We start from the raw sequence: 20,653 nt of genomic DNA, 5'->3' as shown, positions 1-20,653 counted from the left end.
TCCATCCTGTGAAAAGAGAAGCGTGCAGAGCTGTTGAGTTTAACGTGCCCTGGGGGATGGCCGTGCAGGGCAGTGCATTTTACCCACAGGCACGTTACTTCAGGAGAGCAGGTGCAGTGTTTTTAGGGCTGGGTTGATGTCTGCAGAGGCTCCCTGGAACTGGGGCTAGACAATGTTAAAGAAATTAAGTAGGTATTTATTATAACACCTTCAAAGGATTCACCTTGGGCTGTGCAAGAGCCCGGCTGTGGCTCTGCCCAAGATGGACCCCAAGTCACGAGTTTTTTTACACTTTTATAAGTTTTGGTCCATTTCCATATTGGGGTTAATTGTCCAATTCCAGCTCCAGGTTCTGCACTCCCATCCTCCCAGATTCTCTCCTCAATTCCCTGCTGGTTGCACTTTTTGGGGCTGAAGCTGCAGCGGTGTCCTTGGTTGTGGGGCTGGAAAAGGATTGTTTTGTGTGACTGAGCTGTGAGGAGAACTTGCTGACGCTCTGTATGAAGTTCCGAGTCACGCACTGATGCAGTGGAGAGTGTGAAAAGTGTAAAAGCTGAAGGGAAGGGGTGTGTGGCCCTCGGGGGTGACCGTTCCCTCTCCCTGCCCGCAGAGAAGCTTGCGGAGGCGCAGCGCCGGTTCACCACCCTGCGCACCGAGCTGCAGTCCACCTTGGACGCGCAGAAGGAGGCCAGCGGGGCCTCCACGCTTCAGCGGCGCCGAAAGCCCGTCTTCCACCTGTCCCACGAGGAGCGTGTCCAGCACAGGAACATCAGAGACCTGAAACTGGCCTTCAGCGAGCTCTACCTCAGCCTCATCTTGCTGCAGAACTACCAGGTACCCGCCCGGAGCGGCGCTCCGCCAACGTCTTCGCGTGTCCTTGAGTCGCCTCACTCAGTTTTTCACCTTTTACCGGGGGCCCCTAAATCCTTCCAAAGAAAAGGCAGGTAGCAGTCTACGTCTGGTTGCTTTAAATTGAGCTAGAAGTGTTAAGATGACCTGCAGAAGGACTTTTCCTTCTTCCTTTTCTGGGCTGGCTGACCCCAGCATTTTTGTCCAGGCGGGACCTCTTCCTTCTGTAGGGTGTTGTTCTGTGTAGGGTAGGCTGGGGAAGAAGTTCTTTTATCTAATATTTTTCCTGAAACTTGAAATCCCGATGTACTGTTTCCTCTTGGCGTTACCGTGGTAGTGGCTGTGACCTTGCTGTATCAGAATTTCTTGCAAAAACATCAATTAAAAAAAAATATATATATATTTTGATTTCTGCAGGATACAGCCTCATTTGCCTTGAGGTATGAAAACAAATAAATCTTTAGCTGTACTTGGATTTTTGGCCTGGTAAATACTACAGATACTGATCTTGTTCCAAAAATCTTGAAATAAAAATCTGAAACTGTTAATATATTTTTGGCTGGGCTACGTCTTCTGGAGTTAAATGCTCTGCAATGCTTTTAAGGTGTTTTACTATGAGGGGTTTTAGGTTGTTAAATAAGAATGTTGGAGCTTAAATTGACTACATCTGTATTTAGATCTTTGACAGATCTTTGCTGCAGAATTGTACTAAACAAAATTCACAGTCAGAATAAATTGAATACCAATCTGCTGTATGGACAGAACTTATTCTCCCAAAATTCTGACTACTTGTACCTCTCCTACACTGATGTTATCTTTGAGCTTGTGTTGGGAAACTCTTGACTTTCTTAATAAAGCTCTTTAACTATTAGTGGTAGTTCCCAGTTTTAATTCCTGGGAAAGGTGGATTATCTTTTTAGGAATGGAGTGAAGCAGCATCACCTGCTGTGATTTCTTCACTTACATTTAATTTCTTTTTTAGCAGAAGACAGCTATAGTTTTAATTACAAAAAATCAATTCTGAGTCTTGATGAATTTAAAGAGGGGCTGATGTGGGTCATTCCTTTGGGAAATCTTTTCCCACTATTCCTTGGTGAGGAAAGGCCGGTTGCACACTGATATTTTTGCTTTTTGCTACCAGGAGTCCAGACCCACTGTAAGTCTACTAAATATTGATCTAAACCCCATCTGGTTTTGATAGCTTTCACACTTTGCAGAGGCAGCAGAGCTTATTTCTACAACATAACTCCATAGAGAGAATGAGAAAAATTCCTTCAAATCGGTATTGAAGTTGAGGAGTACCAAGGAACACAAACACAAAAGTAGACATAAAACTAAATCCCAGAGTACTACTGTTGTTAATCACTCTTGAGCTTAGACTATAACAATGAGGAATACTCAAACTCTTCCAGTTTTGGAAGGAAAAAAAAACAATAACAAGATGTGCCTGAGCCCTTCATGTAGGAGATAAAATGAAATCAGCAGCAGCACTATAAATATCAAACTAGCTTTGATGAAATGCTGATGCCTTGAGCTGGGTTACTGAGGAAGGAAAATCCACCTGAAGCAAGTTCTTCAGTCTCTTAGGGCTGAACAAATGCATTCATTCCTGAGTTACACAAACCAAACATCAAATGAAACTATAAGCAGTCTCCAGGGCAGCTCTTACATGTTTAACTTATCAGTGATTAAACTTCTGATAAAATTAATTTATTGTTACCAGCAGTGTATTATTCTAGAGTGTGTATGTACATAAAAGAATCTGTTTATTTGAAATGCTGTTGACAGACAAATGCTGAGAAATTAAGCTTATAATATTTAGTTACTTATTCTGTATATAGTGCATTTATTGGTTGAATAAGAGGGACTGAACCAGTTTTATTAAATTACCTTGCTGGTGCATTTCCTGACATATATGAACAAAGATTTTTGAGTTCACTGTTTAATTCTACTTGATATGTTGCATGGTATTATTGCTAAAGTTGCACTGTTTGTTGTCTGTGGAGGGTTTTGGTATTTTGTTTTTTTCCACAAAATGCAGCAGAAATAATGGAGGTCAGGCTTGGAGAAGGCCCCTTGCCAAATAAAAGCAGCAAGAATAGTGAAATGTCAGACTGCATAAATGATGTTTGTTCTGATCCATAGTCCCATCACTGTGTGTTCCTTGTCAGAAGCATCACTATGACCAGCAGTGCTTTTATCATGCATTTTGAGGTTGCAGAACTTTTGCAGCCAGAGGATTAAGTGCCACTGGAGAGTTTTTAGGGTGTCTGGTATAAACATATCCCAGCCAGCCAGGACACCCAACATTTATGCTGGGATTGTACCCATGGCAGATGAAGGGATGTTATTTCAGGCCACAGAAAGATCCCCGACCAAAAACATCCTTTCGTTGCAGTTTTTCATGTGAAATTTCTGCTCTCCTCAGGGTGGAATTTTCTCTTTTCCAATAGAAAGTAATTAAAGCCTCTTGTCTGCAATAAGGCAGGTCATTAAAGCTTTGGCTTCCTGCTCCTGTCTCCCCAGCCTTATTTCCCACCTGGATGGGAGGGTCTGGCATTAAATCACTCAGAGCATAATTACACTGAAAATAATTTCAGTGAGTAGTTGGTGCCTCTCCCCAGGGCATTGGATTTTGCTGTTTTCTCTGGTTTCTCTGGTTTTATTTACAAGCTGCTCTCTAAGCTTTTTTTCAGAGGTGAGTATTGCCACGGTCTCTCTGTGTTTCTGCTGTTGCTTGAATGAAACGTGGAGTTTTTTAGGTGGCACTTCCTGCACAATGAAATGCAGGACTGCAAATACATCATGCCACAGCACTTACTGCTGTGTGATGAGCTTTGCCTGTCTTAGGTACTGTGCATGGGTGTTGAATCAGGGATCATCTATAACTAGGAAATCAACAGCTGATTCTTGTTTTAAGCATTGTGTGCTTGTCTCTACAGACTGGAGAGTTGCATCTCCCACATCTGCCAGCCTAGGCTGGTTTTGCAGTCATTGTGCAACATACTCTGAGAAAAATCATGCTGCTGTGGGGATGCACTTGTCTGGATTTAATCTGCAGCACTGACAGCTTTCATATAATGATTTCCCTTCTATAATGAATTAAGCTGGAGAACTTGATTTGAAACCAGTGTAAATTTTAAAGAAGTCAGTAGCTCAGATTGTTCAGGAGGGAAAACCCCTTAAGGGTTATTTGTCTTCAAGGTAGCATCAGGTTGCTTCTTGCATGAAGGAGGAAGGTGGAAGCAATCTGGGTTTTCAGGAAATAAAAATGTTTAGGTATTCTCCCTTTTATGTCCTTGAGTCCCACTTTTTTTTTATTTTTTTAAATTTTTGCTAGGATTATATATTCCTTACAGTAAAGTAAGTACTCAGAAGCCTCCTGACAATAAACGCAATGATTTTTGATTCTTATTAGCAACTCCTTTCTAGCTAGCACTGGAGAGAGAACCGTTCCTCCTTCTTGGGAGATGGCTGGGGTTTAAAAGCCAGCATGTTTTTTTCCCTTGTCTGCAGAACCTGAACTTCACCGGCTTCCGCAAGATCCTGAAGAAGCATGACAAGAACCTGGAGACGGCGCGGGGGGCGGAGTGGAGGGTGGCCGAGGTGGAGGTGGCTCCCTTCTACACCTGCAAGAAGATCAACCAGCTTATCTCTGAAACAGAGGTGAAGAGGCTGGCCTGGGCACTGCTCCTCTTCTAGCTAGCAGGGGAAAAAAAAAAAACAAACAAACAAAAAAACAACCAAACAATGGAATTTTGGTCACTGCTGGTTTCTGGAACTGTTCAAGCCCAGGTTGGATGGAGCTCTGAGCAGAGCTGTTCTGGTAGAAAGGGCCTGTGGCCATGGCGGGGGGTTGGAACAAGATCTTTAGGTCCCTTCCAACCCAAACTATGCTATGACACTATAATTTCCATAGTGTTTTGCCCTCTCTACAGCTTGTATTTACCACCAAGATGGCTAATCATTGATTTTGAAATGCCACTGACTTCTGGCACGTCTTTGTATTAAAAGAGCACTGGGCCAGGGCTCAGCTGTTACAGGGAAACCAACCTTTACTTTTGGTATTACCACATGCCCATCATTCAGAAGATCAGTGGTGTGTATCTTTGTCTCCTTAGGAAGTGGTGACCAACGAGTTGGAAGATGGAGACAGACAGAAGGCAATGAAACGTTTGCGTGTTCCACCCTTAGGAGCAGCTCAGGTGAGAGATGAGGGTTGTGGAGCAAAGCTGCTCTGCTCCTCCAACTTGTCAGGGTGCCAAATCAGATTCAGCATCTGAACAGAACGGTGGAAATAATTGATGTGAGCATGCATGGGGCAGGGCCAGATAATCTGCTTTAGTTCCGGAAGGTTTGGAAATAGGTTGCTACTCCTAATGCATGCAGACAAGGTAATGAAGGGAGGAGATAAATGGTAAAAAGGAAATTTGTGCTAATAAAAGCGTATGCTTAGTGTTTGTGTGGCCTGGAATATTTTTCAGGGGGCACTGAGATGCCCAAGCTCTTGTTTCAAGATGGCAAGAATATTACACAGCATTTTCAGTTTTAAAAAACCTCACTTCAAGAGCAAGAGTGCAGTCAGAATCAGGGATCAGGAGCTTGTGTTTCTGATTTTAAGTTTGCTCTGCAAACTGATCTGACTGTGCTGATAACCTGTTTGCCTCACCTTAATTCTGCCGTGGCTTTGTTCACAGCCTGTACCAGCCTGGACTACATTCAGGGTTGGATTGTTCTGTGGGTTGTTCATTGCACTGAATGTCACTGTCATACTTTCAGGTAGGTGTCCTGCCATGCCTCGGGTTGGGTGTATTCTCCTCACTTATGGAGGGCCTGGACCTCGATGTTTTGGGTTAAATCAGAGCCATATCACATTGGTGTGAGCTATTAGCTCTGCTCAGCAGTAGGTTGGGGTTTTTCTCATGTGGTTGGATATGTGAATTTTGAACACAAAAATCCTTTTCTTCTGGTTTCCTCCTTATTTTTGGAGGGATATTCCGAGGATGCAACATCTATGCGTGAAAAGAGATTTTTGTTATCATTCTGGGAACACACAGCCCATAGCCACCTCGAGACAGGTGCTTGTAGAACTTGAGCTTTGCATGGTGTTGAGTCCCTAAAGAAAAGACCACCAGACACAGAGCCATGTGACCAGATGCCACTCGGGATGGAAACTGGGAGTTCACGTGGCTATTCCAAGGAGTTCAATGCCTGGAATCTGCTAATGGAATTAATTGACTTTTTCTTATTGGCAGATGTTGGCAAGACTGTTTAAAAGCTACAATTAATGGGTGCATCTCTCAGGCCCTGGCTTTATTCTGCTTTGTGCCTTCTGAGTTTGGCCCCTGATTAGAGCAAGAGCCACGTTAGTGCTGCAGATCCAGACACAGAGCTTAATCACAAGCGGCTTTACTAATTGTGTGTGTGATTTCTGGAGTGTTGTAGCTTGCTTAAGCAGTACAAAGGAAAAGGCTTAACAAATCAACTTACGAGCTCTTGCATTAGGGAAAGCCCATGTCTGTGTTTTTATGACTTAAAAGAATTTTTAATCGGATGTTTCTGTAATTGGATCCAACCATCTCATGGGATAAAATGCCTCTGTTGGAGGAGCTGTTTGCAGTGCTTCCCCTTTGGTCTTCCCATGGTAGAGGCATGAAGTTGACCCATCTGCATGAAGGGGTTGTTTAATGTGTAGAAACTGTTCTTTATTCATCGTTTCTGTTACTTAAACGTTTGATCTCTGTGTGAGATGCAAATATGATTGAAGCCAGTTGTGTTTGCTTTCCCTCTCGGTGCTAAGAATGAAAAAGTGACACAGTTGTGAGAAGGAATTCATGGAAATGATTATATCTCTAAAGCAGGTGTTACTAACCCTGTGTGTTGTGTCAGCAAGCATGATCTGATAGCTGAACATTACTGCAGACACTGGGCAAAAACCTGGATTCCAAGTGCAAAGTGGGTGTTTTCAATTAGCTCATACTTTGCTAACCTCTCAGCTGCTTTTGCCAAATTGTTGCTGTGATTTGATCAGCTGAGGTAGGATTTTAGTGTTCTATGTGGAGAATTTGTGAAAAAGTGTCAGAACATGGCTTTTTGTCAGTAACCCAGTGCTGTACTGCCTGATTCAAGAACTACAGCAGCAGCATTTTACAGAGATGAGTTCATCATTACCTGGGGTCTGTTAAAGGCTACAAAGCCACAAGTGGATCCCAGGAGGGTGTCACCCTAAAGAGGACAAATTCTGTTTCTGCATGGGCTTCCCTAGGTGCCAAGCTAGTGTGTAAGTGAGGTTGGAATTTCACAGAAATGTGCATTCCCTTTATTAACCACAAATCTGCAAGGTTTCATGCAAAATCTCATGCCCTTTCTGTGGTCCTGCTCTTGTTTGAGATTTAGGCTGCCATTAGACTTGTCACCAGGGGTTCTTAGTCAGTATTTTTGGGGATACTCTACCCTGTTTGGAGTTTTGACCAGATGACCCATTGTGGTTCTTTCCAACCTTACCCACTTGGTAATTTTTCCTTGGTTTTCAGGTAAAAATTTGAAAAATCTTTTTTTTTTTTTATAATTCCACATTTAAGACTTATTTCTTTCAGCTTTTTTGGGGGTGTGTAATTTCTGTCCAAAAGCTGACTCTGTTTTGCCTGAATCCAGGAGTCTTAAGTTTTAAATTTAAAGCAGCAGTTCTGGAGTCATTGTTTCTCACACAGCTTTCTCTTTGTAAGTTATGTTGTATAAAATGTAGATGCTGAACACATGAAATTCCCTGTGGATTTGTTTTCTCTGAGAAAAGGTTTGAAAAACTTGGGACTGTCATTTAGGCAGGTCTGTGGGAGTAAATTCTCAGCCTCAGTTCTGTGAAGTGCGCGTTCTTTCTCTTACCCCTCTTAGAAAGCATGTGGGTGAGAAACTCAATGAAACTAAAACTGGGGGTTGAATAACTGTATTTTATTTGTGCTTTTCTCATCAAACCCTTGCCTGGTGACCAGGGGAGACAGTCCTTTGCAAAGGGGTTTATGCTGGAGAAAACTGCTGCTGTATAAGGATTTTCATTGTTTGAAATGAAGCTCATTCGTTTCCAAACCCCTGAAAAGGAAGCAACAGGCTTTCCAGCACTGCTGCCTTGTGCTGGGATTTCTGTTTGGGTGGGGCTGGGTGTTGTAATGCTGGCCATGAATATGTATTGCATCACCATTGTACTGAGTTCGGTGATTAGGCTGGTTTAGCATTGTTTTAAATGCTGTAAATGGTTCCTTTTGGTTTTGTGGGGAGCTGAAGTGTTTGTGTGTCTGTCTGTTGGGATTTCATCTCTATTAAACCAGAATATTTAAGTGCCTCTGGTCAGATTTATGCTGGTGCTGTCCCTTGTGCCTCTAGTGTGAGGCAGGGACGCTGCTAATGACTCGATTACAGCAGCTGGAAATGGAATTTTCCCTAGAATACTCCTAAATCCTCTGACAGGCTAGGCACAAAGTCCTCCACTTGCTGCAACATGCAGCTGTGTACACATGTACCCTGTTTTCTCAGGGTACAGCCAAACCTCTGAGAACCAGCATAAAGCCTTGCTTTGTGAGACAACCTCTGTTATCCCTAAAATCCTTCCTTTTTTTTTTTTTTGTCTTTGCCAGGTGTGGCTTTTATAGACGGACCAAATGTGTGGCCACTGGTGAGAATCTATCGAGGTGGCTTTCTCCTGATAGAATTCCTCTTTCTCCTGGGTATCAACACATATGGCTGGAGACAGGCTGGAGTCAACCACGTCCTCATCTTCGAACTCAATCCCCGCAGCAACTTGTCCCATCAACATCTCTTTGAGGTGAACAGGAGGAATTTTAGAGTGGCTGAGCCCTGCTGGGGATCAGCAGGATAAATCCTGCACCGTTTCCTGGCAAGGACTCCTAATACAATTAGAAGAGGAAGTTGCTGAAGTCTGATTAGATTACAGGATTGAGCACTGCTCTCCCTTTTCTTCTAATGAGAATACATTGTAGGTTTGGGGGCTGTGTTTTCATTAGGTGTCTGTGTGTTTGTTTTTTTCCTGCAGATTGCTGGCTTCCTGGGCGTTTTGTGGTGCCTGAGCCTGTTGGCATGTATATATGGTAAATTCACCTACATCCCCATGCAGGTGAACCCACTCATCTTGTACGGCTTCATGTTGCTTTTTCTCATCAACCCTACCAAAACCTTATATTACAAGTCCCGTTTTTGGCTGCTCAAACTATTGGTAAGTGTCAAATCTGGTTGAAATAAATATTTTTTTTTTTTAAATGCTGTGGCTGAGCAGTAGCTTTGAAGTATATACAAGTGTCACTGACCTCAGGAAAAAGGGATGCTGGGGGATGCTTATACCATGGTGATTTATAGATCAGACCTGATCAGGTGTGTTGACTGCAGATAGTTTTTGAGGATGGGTTAGCAGGAGCATATTCTTCTTCCTGTACCAGTTGACTTGTTAACCTTGCTACAGACAGCTGCTTACAAAGTTTTGCATGTGTGGAAACCCTTGGATGTCTTTGCTTGTTTATTCCTTAACTTAGTGAGACAGATTGATTAGAGGTCCAGTGCTCTAAGGCAAGGCTGCATGGATGCTCCTCAGCCCAAATTGGGATAGTGCCAACACTGAGAGGGTTAACTGATAGAGAGAGACCCTTTGGAAATGTTACTGCTTATAAAATTTTGTTCATGGGTGGGGTTTTTTCTGCTTGTGCTCTTAAACCAACTCTTTGTTTGAGACTGAGCTATTTATTTTCCCGTAAGGTAAGCCTGGTAAATTCAGTGTAAATATATGTGCTGCTTTAGTGTCCCAGTTATAGGTGGGAGCTCTGGAAGAACATTTTTCAGACTTGCTGGGTGACTCAGGAGCTTGTTCCCAAATGGCTGATCCATATGCTCTTCCCCAACCTGTGCACCCTTTTAAATTGGCTTTAATCAAGCTGGTTCCCCTGATACCTTCTTCTTGCTGGCACTGCTCTGAAAGCTTTGGGCAGAAGAGGGTTCGGCTGGCTGGTTTTCTTCATAGAATCATTTTAATGCCAATTAAAACAATTAACTTTATCTGGAACACGGCAAAGATGAGACACAGCATCATGCTTTGAGGACGTGCGTGCAGGTATACACACAATGAATGAACCTCTGTGTGCTCACCTCTGTTATTTGATTTGCTGGCTTGCTGCTATCCCAGCTTCTTCTTTTGTGCCTTCCAACACAAAGCCATCCCTCACAGAGGTACTTTTAGTCCCAAGCCTCATTAGTCTGACTGCTGTCCCCTGGTGTGAGGGGAAGCACTGGATGTGCTTTAACCACATGAGCAGTATCTGTGCTAATTTACCTTAATATCTTGCCAGGGTGAGATTCTCAGTCTCCACAGAGCTGTTAGACTGTTTGCAGCTCCTGCCCTGTCCCAGTGATCTCCAGACTATGCTGCAGTCTGAGATAGAGTTGTAGGATCATGGAATGTCCCGAGCTGGAAGGGACCTTAAAGATCATTGAGTTCTAACCCCTCTGCCAACAGGCAGGGACATTTTCCATGATCCCAGGTTGCTCTGAGCCCTGTCCAACCTGGCCTTGGACACTCCCAGGGATGGAGCCAGCCACAGCTTCTCTGGGCAGCCTGTGCCAGGGCCTTACCACCCTCACAGGGGAGAATTTCTTCCTAATGGGTAATCTAAACCTACACTCTGTCAGTTTTAAGCCATTCCTCCTTGTCCTGTCACTAAATGCCCTTGTAAACACTTTCTACCAAACCTTAGAACTGTGCTGTTCACACTAAGTTACGTTTGGTGAGCATTTTTCTTCATATGCTTCATATGTTTCATTTCCAGCCAAAACAAAGTCTGACATATCAGGTGCAGCAGAGTGTTACTGGCACTTTCAATCTTTCTGGAAGCAAATCAGGGCCATGCTTGAGTGTGTTGTAGCATTTCCTCATGGATCTAGGAGGCTTTCCTGCCTCCACCTGTGATCAACATCAACTGCTTGTTGAGGGTGGGATCTCTTGTGCTAATCCCTGAGGGATGGCGATTGACATCAGAATTGATCTTCCTCTGAGTGAAAAGTTCTTTAGCATGTACTAAAGTCTAATTTCCCTGCCGGGCTCTTCTTTCTTGCCTGTGTGCTTAGGTGAGCATTCTTTGTGCCTTTGCTGCCAGATGAGAAGCCCCTGAGTGCCCTTGTGTGGGCTGGGGAGAGCAGCTTGCCGGGAGGAGTCGGATACGGATCCGAGCACAGGGAATGTCACCGTGCCCACGCTCTCTGCAGGAGCTGAATGGCCACACGAGTGCAGGGAGCCTGGCTGTGAGAGGTGAAAAGCTAGGAAGTGTTCAGCTCAGCTCAGATATCTGGCATCTCAGCACGAATTAAAAGTGCAGGGATCAGCACCAGGAAGTCTGTGCTCAGGCTGTGGAATAGTTGATAGAGAATTGCTGCTGGTTCTTGAAACCGAGGTGCAGCTCCAGCTTCTGGTGTTTTATGGCTTTATCCTTATCTGGGGGATGTCGCAGACACTTCTCAGCTGTGGTACCTCCATTGCCAGCACCTCCTGGAATTGGGGCTGCTGCTCCAGCTGTGCCTGGGCAGCAGGCAGAAGCCACAGTGCCTGGCACATGGCATTGGGAGGGTTCAGATGGCAGCTCAGCTTCTGAAGGAAGGTTGGCTCAGATGCCAGTGCCAGGTATGTCATAGGTCTATCTGTTGGCTCTTCCTCATCTGTAACCTGCAGGTGGAAAACTTCTACTCTCTTGAATGTTTTATGCTGTCACCTGGCAGTGCTGGAGTACCTCTCCCTAAATTAAATAACAGGAATATTATTATTTCTTGAGGGTTTTTTTTTTTTGGGGGGGGGGTTGGGTTTTTTAGTTTTGTTTTTTTTTCGGGGAGATCTGTAAAGCTATTTTCACATTTCATTTGCTTAGCTAGTCTTTGTTCATGGGCAAAACAATGGTCTACAATGAAACAGATGAAGATAGTATCAGGGAGTGTTGGGAAAAGGGAGGAAAGAGCTTTTGCAAGGGAAGGCTGGTGTGTGGTCTTTGGCCTCTGCAGAAGCTGTTCTGCAGCTGGGCATCTTTGAAGACAGTCCTCCCTAAAGGCTGGCCTTATTTGACCCTTGGGAATAGGTGCTATCCAACATGAGGATGGGGCATTCTGGGTCAAGATCTATATCTGCTTTATGCCACTAACTCTTAATCCCCTATTTGGCTTTGAAATTTTAGGAGCACAGCCTTAAATCTGCGTTACAGGCTGATGGGGATATGTCAGTCCTTTCCTGGGCTTCTGGAGCTGTTCACCCTTCAGGTTAATAGGGAGAGCAGTGTAAAAGATCAGTGTTAGCCTGTGCTTTCATTAATTTAAAGGTTCATAAATCCTGGAATGACCGGATGGCCTCTGGTGCTGTGTCTGTGAGAAATTGGCCATTAGTAACTATAACTAACCGGGTAGGGAGGGGCGTAATCAAAGGTAATGGAGCACAAAACTGTCTGCTTTGGAAGGAGCAAACTGCTGTTCAGGCTTAGAGGGAAAGTGGTCTGGGATTGAGGGGGAGTCCAACTGACAGTCAGTAGGATTTCCTCTGCCCTTTCTTTAACCCTTTCCCTGCTGGAGGCATTGGCAGACCTCGCTGTCACAACTTCTATCGGCAAAGAACAACTCATGAGTTAAGTAAAACACGGCATGACCAGACTAATGGCTCTGCTGGGGCTCTAAATCCAACCCACAATAAGTATGAGGGGGAAGGTAAGTGTGGAAGATGTCAATAGACATGATGTAAATGCCTGAAAGAAAGTGCTGATCCAAGTGAGGGGCAACGAGAGAAATGGAGCTGTGTAGAGGTCTTAAGTGGAGACTGGGACTTTCTGGGAAAGAGCTTGGTTGTAGGAGACTGGGCTGTTCTGCCAGTGAAAAACAAAATGCTGGGTGGGCACAGGAATAGATGCATACAGGAGCAGGAAAGCAGGAACCTTCTTTGTACTGAAAGTGAGGAGACAGTTAACCCTTTTTTGTCAGCAGGAGCAAAAGGTCAGCAATAAATCTTCAAGTGTTTCTGTTATTTCCATATTTGTTCACTTCTGTGATGTGCTGCCACTGCTCTGGATGCCTTTGACACAGCCATGAATTGTTCCCACTTTGTTTTTCCTGACAGTTTCGAGTATTCACTGCTCCCTTCCACAAGGTAGGCTTCGCAGATTTCTGGCTGGCTGATCAGCTCAACAGCCTGGTCGTGATACTTATGGATTTGGAATACATGATCTGCTTCTACAGCTTTGAGGTTCAGTGGGAGGACAATGCTGGACTTCTGGCAGATACAGGTAGAGTAATGCTGATGACCCTGGGAATGTGGTCAAAATGACCTGAGAAGAACTGAGCCAAGCAACTTCCTAATTGTCTGTTTTAAAGAGGATTATTAATAGTACAGGAAATTAAAATAATTGGCATTTCTTGTAAACATGGCATTAGAGAGATTCTCCTCTTTCTTACTTCCATCCAGAGAAATGGAATTTCAAATGAGTGTTTATTTCCTAATCCAGTCATTTGGCCTGATGTGTATATCCATCAAAGTATTTAGACACAGCACTCCTGATTGGGAAGAGAAATCCATTTTCCTGGCATTGTTGTTTTATTTCATAGTAGTTTAACCACGTATTTGCCTTTAGCCTCTTCCTATTGCTCATCATGAGAATCCTGAGCTTGTTCAGCACAGCTTTCTGTGCTGTAGCCTGGTTCTTATGGGCTCCATCACAGTACCTTGAAGCAAGAGAGGACAGAGAAGCTCCTTAGTGCCACCTCTTACTCGAATTGAGTTGATGCTGCTCTGCCAGAGTTGTCTATGCTCTGTCTTCTTTTCTAGCCAGAAGGAACACAGAGCTGGAACGTGAGTTTTGACTGTGGCCTTCCCAGTGGCAAAGCAGTACCTGTCTCCTCACGGATGGGGCTGTTGATGTTCCACTTTAAGCACTGACTGCTGGCAAATCGTATTGTCTGATGGTTTTGACACTTGCTGGGAGAATTTGCTGTATGCTTCAATAAGCATCAGTGTTCACTTTGTTCTTCCAATCTGTCTGATCTTTCCCTTCATTTTAAAAGACAGCGTTGTGAGCAGCTAAATATTTACTTATTAAAAATTAAATTCAAATACATAAAGCAACTGTGTGCATAACAATTTGTCCTCTTCCAATATGAGCAGTGGAATGATAGCATGGTATTTTGGGGTAAATATCAGCTAATAATGTGCCTCCCTTAGTGTGAATTAGAAACAAATGAATGCTAGGCAGCAGGGTGTTTGGTTTAGATGTGCTGAATGAGACAGCAGAAGAATGTGGAGTTCTTGGGGAGTTCCAGGAAAAGCTGAGGGTATCCTGGTCATTGCCTTAATAAAAAGAAGGCTTTCAAACATGGAGGAAGGGACACAGTGGCACTGTGGTGTGGTTGCTTCTCATCCCAGTTTTTGAAGCCAGACTATGCCTTGGCTTTGCTTTTTAAAAACAGAGAGAAAAATGCCAAACCCAGTCCCATACTGAAATATGTTTTTCCCCTATTATAATGCACAAGAAAAACGGGTCAAGGACATCTTGGGCAAAGTAGCCTTTTAGAGCTGTCCTGCAGAGTTTCTAAGTGCTTTCCCATTTATGCAGAAAATTCCAGTGTTGAAGACCTTTTGTAATTCCATCTTTAATTTGATTATTCACAGTACCGCCAACAGCACTGGGCACATTTAAAAATAGATGATTTCTAATCTTGCATCTTAGTTATACTGGCAGGACTGAGGGAGTTAGATGGTGATCTGTCTGGATGTGTTACTGATGCTGTGTCACCTGAACACCTCCAAGATGGAATATTGAACTTCAGGATCCTTTGGGCTTCTCGCTGTTTGTGTGCCTCCGTACCAGCTGTGGGTGGGGAACCACTGCCGTGAAGTGCTATTGCAGACAGCAATACAATAGTAGTTCTTAAACTTACTGACTCTTTGCCATAACAGCTTCAACTCCTGCTTTTCTTGCAGATAATCAGATTTGTAACAGCTACTCCTACGGAGTGAGGGCAGTTGTCCAGTGCATCCCTGCTTGGTTGCGATTCATCCAGTGCCTGCGCCGTTACCGCGATAACAAACGGGCCTTTCATCTGGTTAACGCTGGAAAATATTCCACCACCTTCTTCGTGGTGACATTTGCAGCCCTCTACAGCACTCACAAAGGTATTGGTGGTTTTGGAGAATCCTTTGCAGTTCCTGGGGTTTGCTTTTTTCACACGAGAGAAGCTCAGAATCTGGCGTCCTGTTGGAGCGTGAGCTTCTTGTGTTTTGGCACCTGGGAAACATCTCTGGAGAAAGGCAGGGGCCTGCACACCTTGTAAAGAGTGTTTTAAGATCTTATTTAAGGTGATTTTCACATCTTGGTCTGCTTAGAATTGCACTTAGGGAGCAGGGGAGGGAATTTTAGGTTTCTCTTTTGAAAGCTGGAGTACCTGTCAGGTTTTTGCTGTGAAGGGAAGTGAATGGGAGGGACATATATGAGGAAAGGGATAGCACAGCAAATACTCCTGCCTTAACATTAATGGATATTTAACCTGGATCATCTAAATTGTCGGTCCATCATTCCTTAATGTGAAGGCATGTGCACAGTGCCAGGAAAAAAATGCTCTCTCTGATTTTCCTGTGTGTTTCTATCCATGTTTTTTCTGCAGCTGGTAAGGAGTTGTTTCCAATCCATTTAACTGCAGATTGAGCTCTGATCCCTGAAGTTTCTCATCTCCCTGGAAACGACAATTACTCGATGCTACTCTTGTTCTGAAGGAAAAAGCTTTTAGTTTCTGCACTTCAGGCAGTCACCCTGCCTTTCATTGTTCTGAAGCCTAAAAGCTGTATTCTTTCATTTGAGAATATCTCCCTCTGTATATCCAGGAATTAGCAACCACACACAGTCGTGAGCAATTACTTAGCCTGGAATATTCCTGTAGTGAGGCAGGGAGAAGTGTTGAAAGCATGATTCTAGTTAACATGCTGGGTTTTTTGGAGGGGTGGCAGTGTTGTTAGAAACCTTCCCATGGCCAAGAAATGTCTGTTTTGACACAGCTGGGCCTGGAGTCACACTGATGATGTTTGTCATGCCTTGCATTTTAATAGCAGGGAGGGGCAGTGGCCCAAGCTGTCTGAAGGCTGGGAACTGGGCTCTGTGTCCAGGGCTTCACAGAGAGCTGGTGTGGGAGCATCCTCTGATAGCATCCCCTGTGCATGTCCTCCTGTCCCTGAATCTCGTTCCTGTTTTAACTTGTTTGCTCAGTGACATTCTGCAGCCCTGCAGTCCAGTTAGTCACCACTGCCAGAGCCTGGGATGAGGCACGGACAGATTGCCTGGCTCCAGAGTCACTGCTTACATCTTTTGTTGCCAGAGCTGCTCTGGGGAGGCTGACTAATGCTTCTGCCTCCCTCGGGGGGGCACATTGCCAGTGCCTTCAGTTGGGGTAGGGTTGGAGGCAGGAGGTAAACCAGCCTCTGTCAAAATGTCCTGTTGAAGAGCTCGACCTCTTTCCACCGCCCGTGAAGTTTTTCATCCGCACCAGAGTTCATCCCACCTCTGGTCCTGCTGCACATAGCTGGTGTCCCCTTTCCCAGTCTGGCAGGGAGTGGGCTGTAATGAGGTGTTTATGAGCCTTGTTCCAGTTGCTGTGAGACGTTCCTGACTCCCAGCTTTTGTCTGTCCAGTTTTGTCAGTGCCATGTAGTTGTTCGTGTTATACAAAAAAGAAAAAAATTGGAAGCTTCGTGGCCTTTGGAAATTGCACGTTAGCACAGATTTGTAAATGTCACTGTGCTGGGTTTTTCAGAGGGTTGCCTAAAGCCCTGGACATGTCCCCTCAGGCCTGTAGTTCCCATCGTGCCATAAGCATACTTTGTAGTGTGCTGTACCAGTTAAGAAGCCGATTTTATCAAAGTGCTTTACATAGATTGCCAGTTTGATTGGAACTAGAATCAGATGGTCTTGGTCTTGATGGATCATCAAGCTGTTGTGATGCTACTGTTGAAAATAGATGTGCCGCTCACCCACACCTTCTCTGTGTTTGCCCAGAGATAGCAAACACCCCTCTCTTACCTCCTAAACATCTGCTGGGGGAAGCTGTGTGTTCTGAAGACAGTGCTGCCCATTGGTGAGGACCTGCTCTAAATTTCAGTAACAAACCTGTTAATTGCTGTGGTCTCAAGAGTTTTATTTAAACTGTCTTCCATGCCTGTGCTTGCAAGCCTATGGCTTACCCTCTGGAGTGACAGCTTTTGGCTGCCAGGGGAAGAGGGCAATCCCTGGCCTTTCCTTGGGAGCTCAGGTAATGGACACCAGTGCCTGTTCTCTGCTTGGGAGGCCTGGGAGCATCACAGCCCTCTGAGAAGTCTCATCTTCCTCCCTTCATTTGAACACTGACTAATGTGTAGCTGCTCTGTTGGTTTTAGCTGGTGCCTGCCAGCAGTGTGGAGATGGACTGTGTGGTTGGGAGGTTTTGCTGGTGTGGAAAGCAGCTAATTCATACACAGTGCACTGACAGCACTCTGTGTCTTCCTGTGAAAGCTGCTGGAAAACAACTCAAACTAAACAAGTGTACAAATTCCACCTTATTATGTTTAAGTGATGTTTCTGCTAGTCTTGCATGGTATTCCCTTCTCCAAACCTCCTGCAGTGAAGGATCCCCCCCCAGCAGCACCATGTACTGTGGGCTCTTGGCAAGTATTGGTTTCCCTGAAGTATCCCTGTTCAATAATTCATATTGCTCAGGCAGTGCACAATTCCAATTCTTTCTTCCCTTGGAGAAGCCATTTCTTTACCTTCCTTCCCTTGGATTTAGATGCAGGGTGCAATTTTCTCAGCTAATTGCAGTTTGCATGTCAGACCGCTAAGATAGCAAAGTGAATTCTGTTAGGTTTTTGCTCTGAAACTTGCAGTGCTGTTGGTCTGGGACCAGACCAGCTTTACAGGGGTAACTGCAAGCTGTCATCTTGATATTCAGGTATCACTGGGATTAGTGAAGCAAATGTGAGAGGAGCTACCCCAGAACATAATACTGGATGGAGCAAGCAGTGGTGGCATAGACGAGCACAGACTCCAGCAGGGCTCACAAACACAGCCACGTTTCAGGGATGACAACAACAATGCGAGGACAACTGTTGCTGAGTTCCCAGAGGAGGAATTCTCAGTATTTTTATCTCTCCCAGAGGAATGGGAAGCAAAGGCCGTGCTCTGTAAATATAGTGCTGTGGGGTGTATTTGCTCAGGCAAATTGAGGCACGGCTGTAACCTGAAGCTACCTGGCAACCCGGGGTGCTGCCGGTCCCTGCCCGCTCTGTCCCCTTCCTTACCACCCTTGCTTTGCACTAAGGAGCTCAGTGCTGGCATTAAGTTCTATGCCAGTGCTGAGTAGCTTTCCCCAGAGCCAGCCAACAGAGTATTACGTTGCCTTATTTAATCCCTACGGAAACCTGCATGCTGCTGGGGAAGCAGATGATTAAGACCGAGCCCGCGGCGGAATATTCACCCCGAGTGCGGTGGCGTTTTGACACGCAACTGATTTCTGCTGTGTTTTCACTCTGCCCAAAGCAGATGTGCTTTGCTTGATGAGGGCACCAGTAAAGCAGCTCCCACTTCAGTCCAGCTTATCACAGCATTTGTAGAATCATAGAGTGGTTTGGCTTGAAAGGGACCTTTAAAGATCATGGAGTTCCAACCTCCTAATTTACACTATCCCAGGTTGTTCCAAGCCCTGTCCAGCCTGGCCTTGAACACTTCCAGGGGCATGCTCCACAGCTTCCCTGTTCTTCCCTCACAGGGAAGAATTTCTTCACAACATCTAATCTAACCCTACCCTCTGTCAGTTTGTAGCCGTTCCCCTTTGTCCTGTCACTCTAGACCCTTGTCCAAAGTTCCTCTCCAGCTCTCTTTGAGTCCCTTTAGGCACTGGAAGGGGGCTCTAAGATCTCACCAGAGCCATCTGGTCACCTCTCCAGGCTGAACACTCCCAGCTCTCAGTCTGTCCCCACAGCAGAGGTGCTTCATCCCCCTGAGCATCTTAATGGCCTTCTCTGGACTCACACCAGCAGGTCCATGTCCTGCTTACAACAAGGGGATCCCAGAGAGGGAAATCCACGGGCATCCCTTCCTGTCTACATTGTGCTTGCATTAAAGAAGGCACAGTGGCATCCCTGGAATAGCCAGGTTTGGTTTCACTCCTCATTCAGACCTGACTCAGGCTGTGCAGAATAGAGTTGTTATGTTTAGGTGTTCAGCTCTTCTAAGAAACTGTTGTGTTGTACTACTCAAGGAATGATGGTCACTTATGAAGCTTTAGTCATGATTTATGCTCCAACTTTATTCATTTTAAAATGACACATTGTGGTTTTGCTGCTGACAGGTTTCTCTCACCTCAATGCAGCTTACTCACATGGTGTCACTGGAAATACCAAAATATAGATTTGGCTTCTGTGCTTGAAGAACTGAGCTTCTTGAGTGCCTCTCTTTCATAGTTTTCTTGTTTTGTGGGGTTTGCTGGTTCAGTGTGACTATTGGCAGTGTGGGATTTTATCCTTTAACTGAAAGGCAAGATGGTTTATGGACATTGTCAGTTTGATTCACACACCTTATTCAATGAAATCATTGTGGCCTGAGTAGTATCCTGCTATTTGCTAACCTCTGAATTATTCCAAAGTTAATCCATGTGGCCTGGAAACTTGAGTAAGCATCTCCTCTTCCATCCTGCTCCCGTGGTTTTTCCAGGTACTCCAAATGAGTCTCCTGAACACCAGTTGTCATTGGCTTGGGGTGCCCTGGAGAGCCCTAGGTCAGTCTAAGATAATGGAACTGCCATGCACTTTCTCATTAAACAGCCCAGGAAATGGGCAGTAATTAAAAATACGGAAGTTAACTAAGTAGGATTGTCTCTGAAGAGCAGTGCTTCTGTCTGTGCTCTCCCCATCACTTCAGAAACAGGCTTCTCTGCACTAATGTCCGATTTATGATTTTTAAAGGCAGCCCTAAGAGAACAGGGCCAAGTAATAGAGATGTGGACTGTCAAAGCCAGAGCCGTCCTGCGATTAATGGCTTTTGCAGGAAGGTGTTGGACCATCCCTTATTAATGGAGAGGTTCAACCAGGTCTGACCAGAGGAAGATGAATGGGAAAGGTGCTGCTTTTGGACCAATGCAGTGGAAGATTCCCAGGTCTCATACCTGCTGCCCACTCCTCATTAATCACAGTGGCCAAAGCAGTGACACCTCATCAGGCTGGAACACATCTCCCACGGTCTGTTCCCATGGCAGAACATGGCCAGGGCCCTGGGGAGGGCTGTGCCTTCCAGGGGAGGGATGGTGATGCCCAGCAGCACGGGGCACAGGCTGGGGTGACATCCTGCTGTGCCCCTAGGGGCTGCAGGAGGTACCTGGCTGCACCTGAGCTCTGTGGGCAGTGGGTTGTGTCACTTAGCCCTTGTCATTCCTGTGTTAGAAGCTGCAGGTTGCAGCCCCCGTGGAGTGAGGCTGCTGGTAGGTGGGACAATAAAGCACTGTGATCCTGCATGCTTACAGCAGGAGACAATGAGGTGATGTGGGAACTGGGACTAAAATGGCATCGGTGCAACAGCATACAGTCCCCCAAACGAGATAGGTAATTTCACTTTTAGGGGGTGGGGCAGGGCAAAATAAGTGAGCATGTGGAATTTTTTGTAAGCACAAAACTTTAAACAAAAAATCACAGAAGAATGAACCAAGCAGCATTTGTGAGGTCGTGTTCCCTCACTTCTGTGTTAGTACAAGACCTCCTGTCTCTCCCCCTCTTCCTCAGC

At 45.1% G+C, this 20,653-nt stretch overlaps 1 protein-coding gene across 2 annotated transcripts in view; it reads left to right on the top strand.

Moving 5' to 3' along the window:
- Positions 1-20,653, top strand: part of XPR1 (xenotropic and polytropic retrovirus receptor 1) — a 105,895-nt gene that overhangs the window by 74,558 nt on the left and 10,684 nt on the right. The window contains exons 4-13 of one of the 2 annotated variants that reach the window (XM_062497360.1): positions 611-834; positions 4,366-4,515; positions 4,971-5,054; positions 5,547-5,628; positions 5,907-5,927; positions 8,493-8,665; positions 8,894-9,073; positions 12,986-13,151; positions 14,150-14,163; positions 14,851-15,034. In XM_062497360.1, coding sequence (XP_062353344.1) covers positions 611-834; positions 4,366-4,515; positions 4,971-5,054; positions 5,547-5,628; positions 5,907-5,927; positions 8,493-8,665; positions 8,894-9,073; positions 12,986-13,151; positions 14,150-14,163; positions 14,851-15,034 — 1,278 coding nt within the window. Of the gene's footprint in view, positions 1-610; positions 835-4,365; positions 4,516-4,970; positions 5,055-5,546; positions 5,629-5,906; positions 5,928-8,477; positions 8,666-8,893; positions 9,074-12,985; positions 13,152-14,149; positions 14,164-14,842; positions 15,035-20,653 lie in introns of both variants that reach the window. The other variant, XM_062497359.1, reaches the window with a different exon arrangement.

This window comes from Cinclus cinclus, chromosome 8 (genome assembly GCF_963662255.1).
Source record: "Cinclus cinclus chromosome 8, bCinCin1.1, whole genome shotgun sequence".
Classification (NCBI taxonomy): domain Eukaryota; kingdom Metazoa; phylum Chordata; class Aves; order Passeriformes; family Cinclidae; genus Cinclus; species Cinclus cinclus.
The sequence above is the reverse complement of the archived record's forward strand: the minus strand, read 5'-3'. Positions and strand labels throughout refer to the sequence as shown.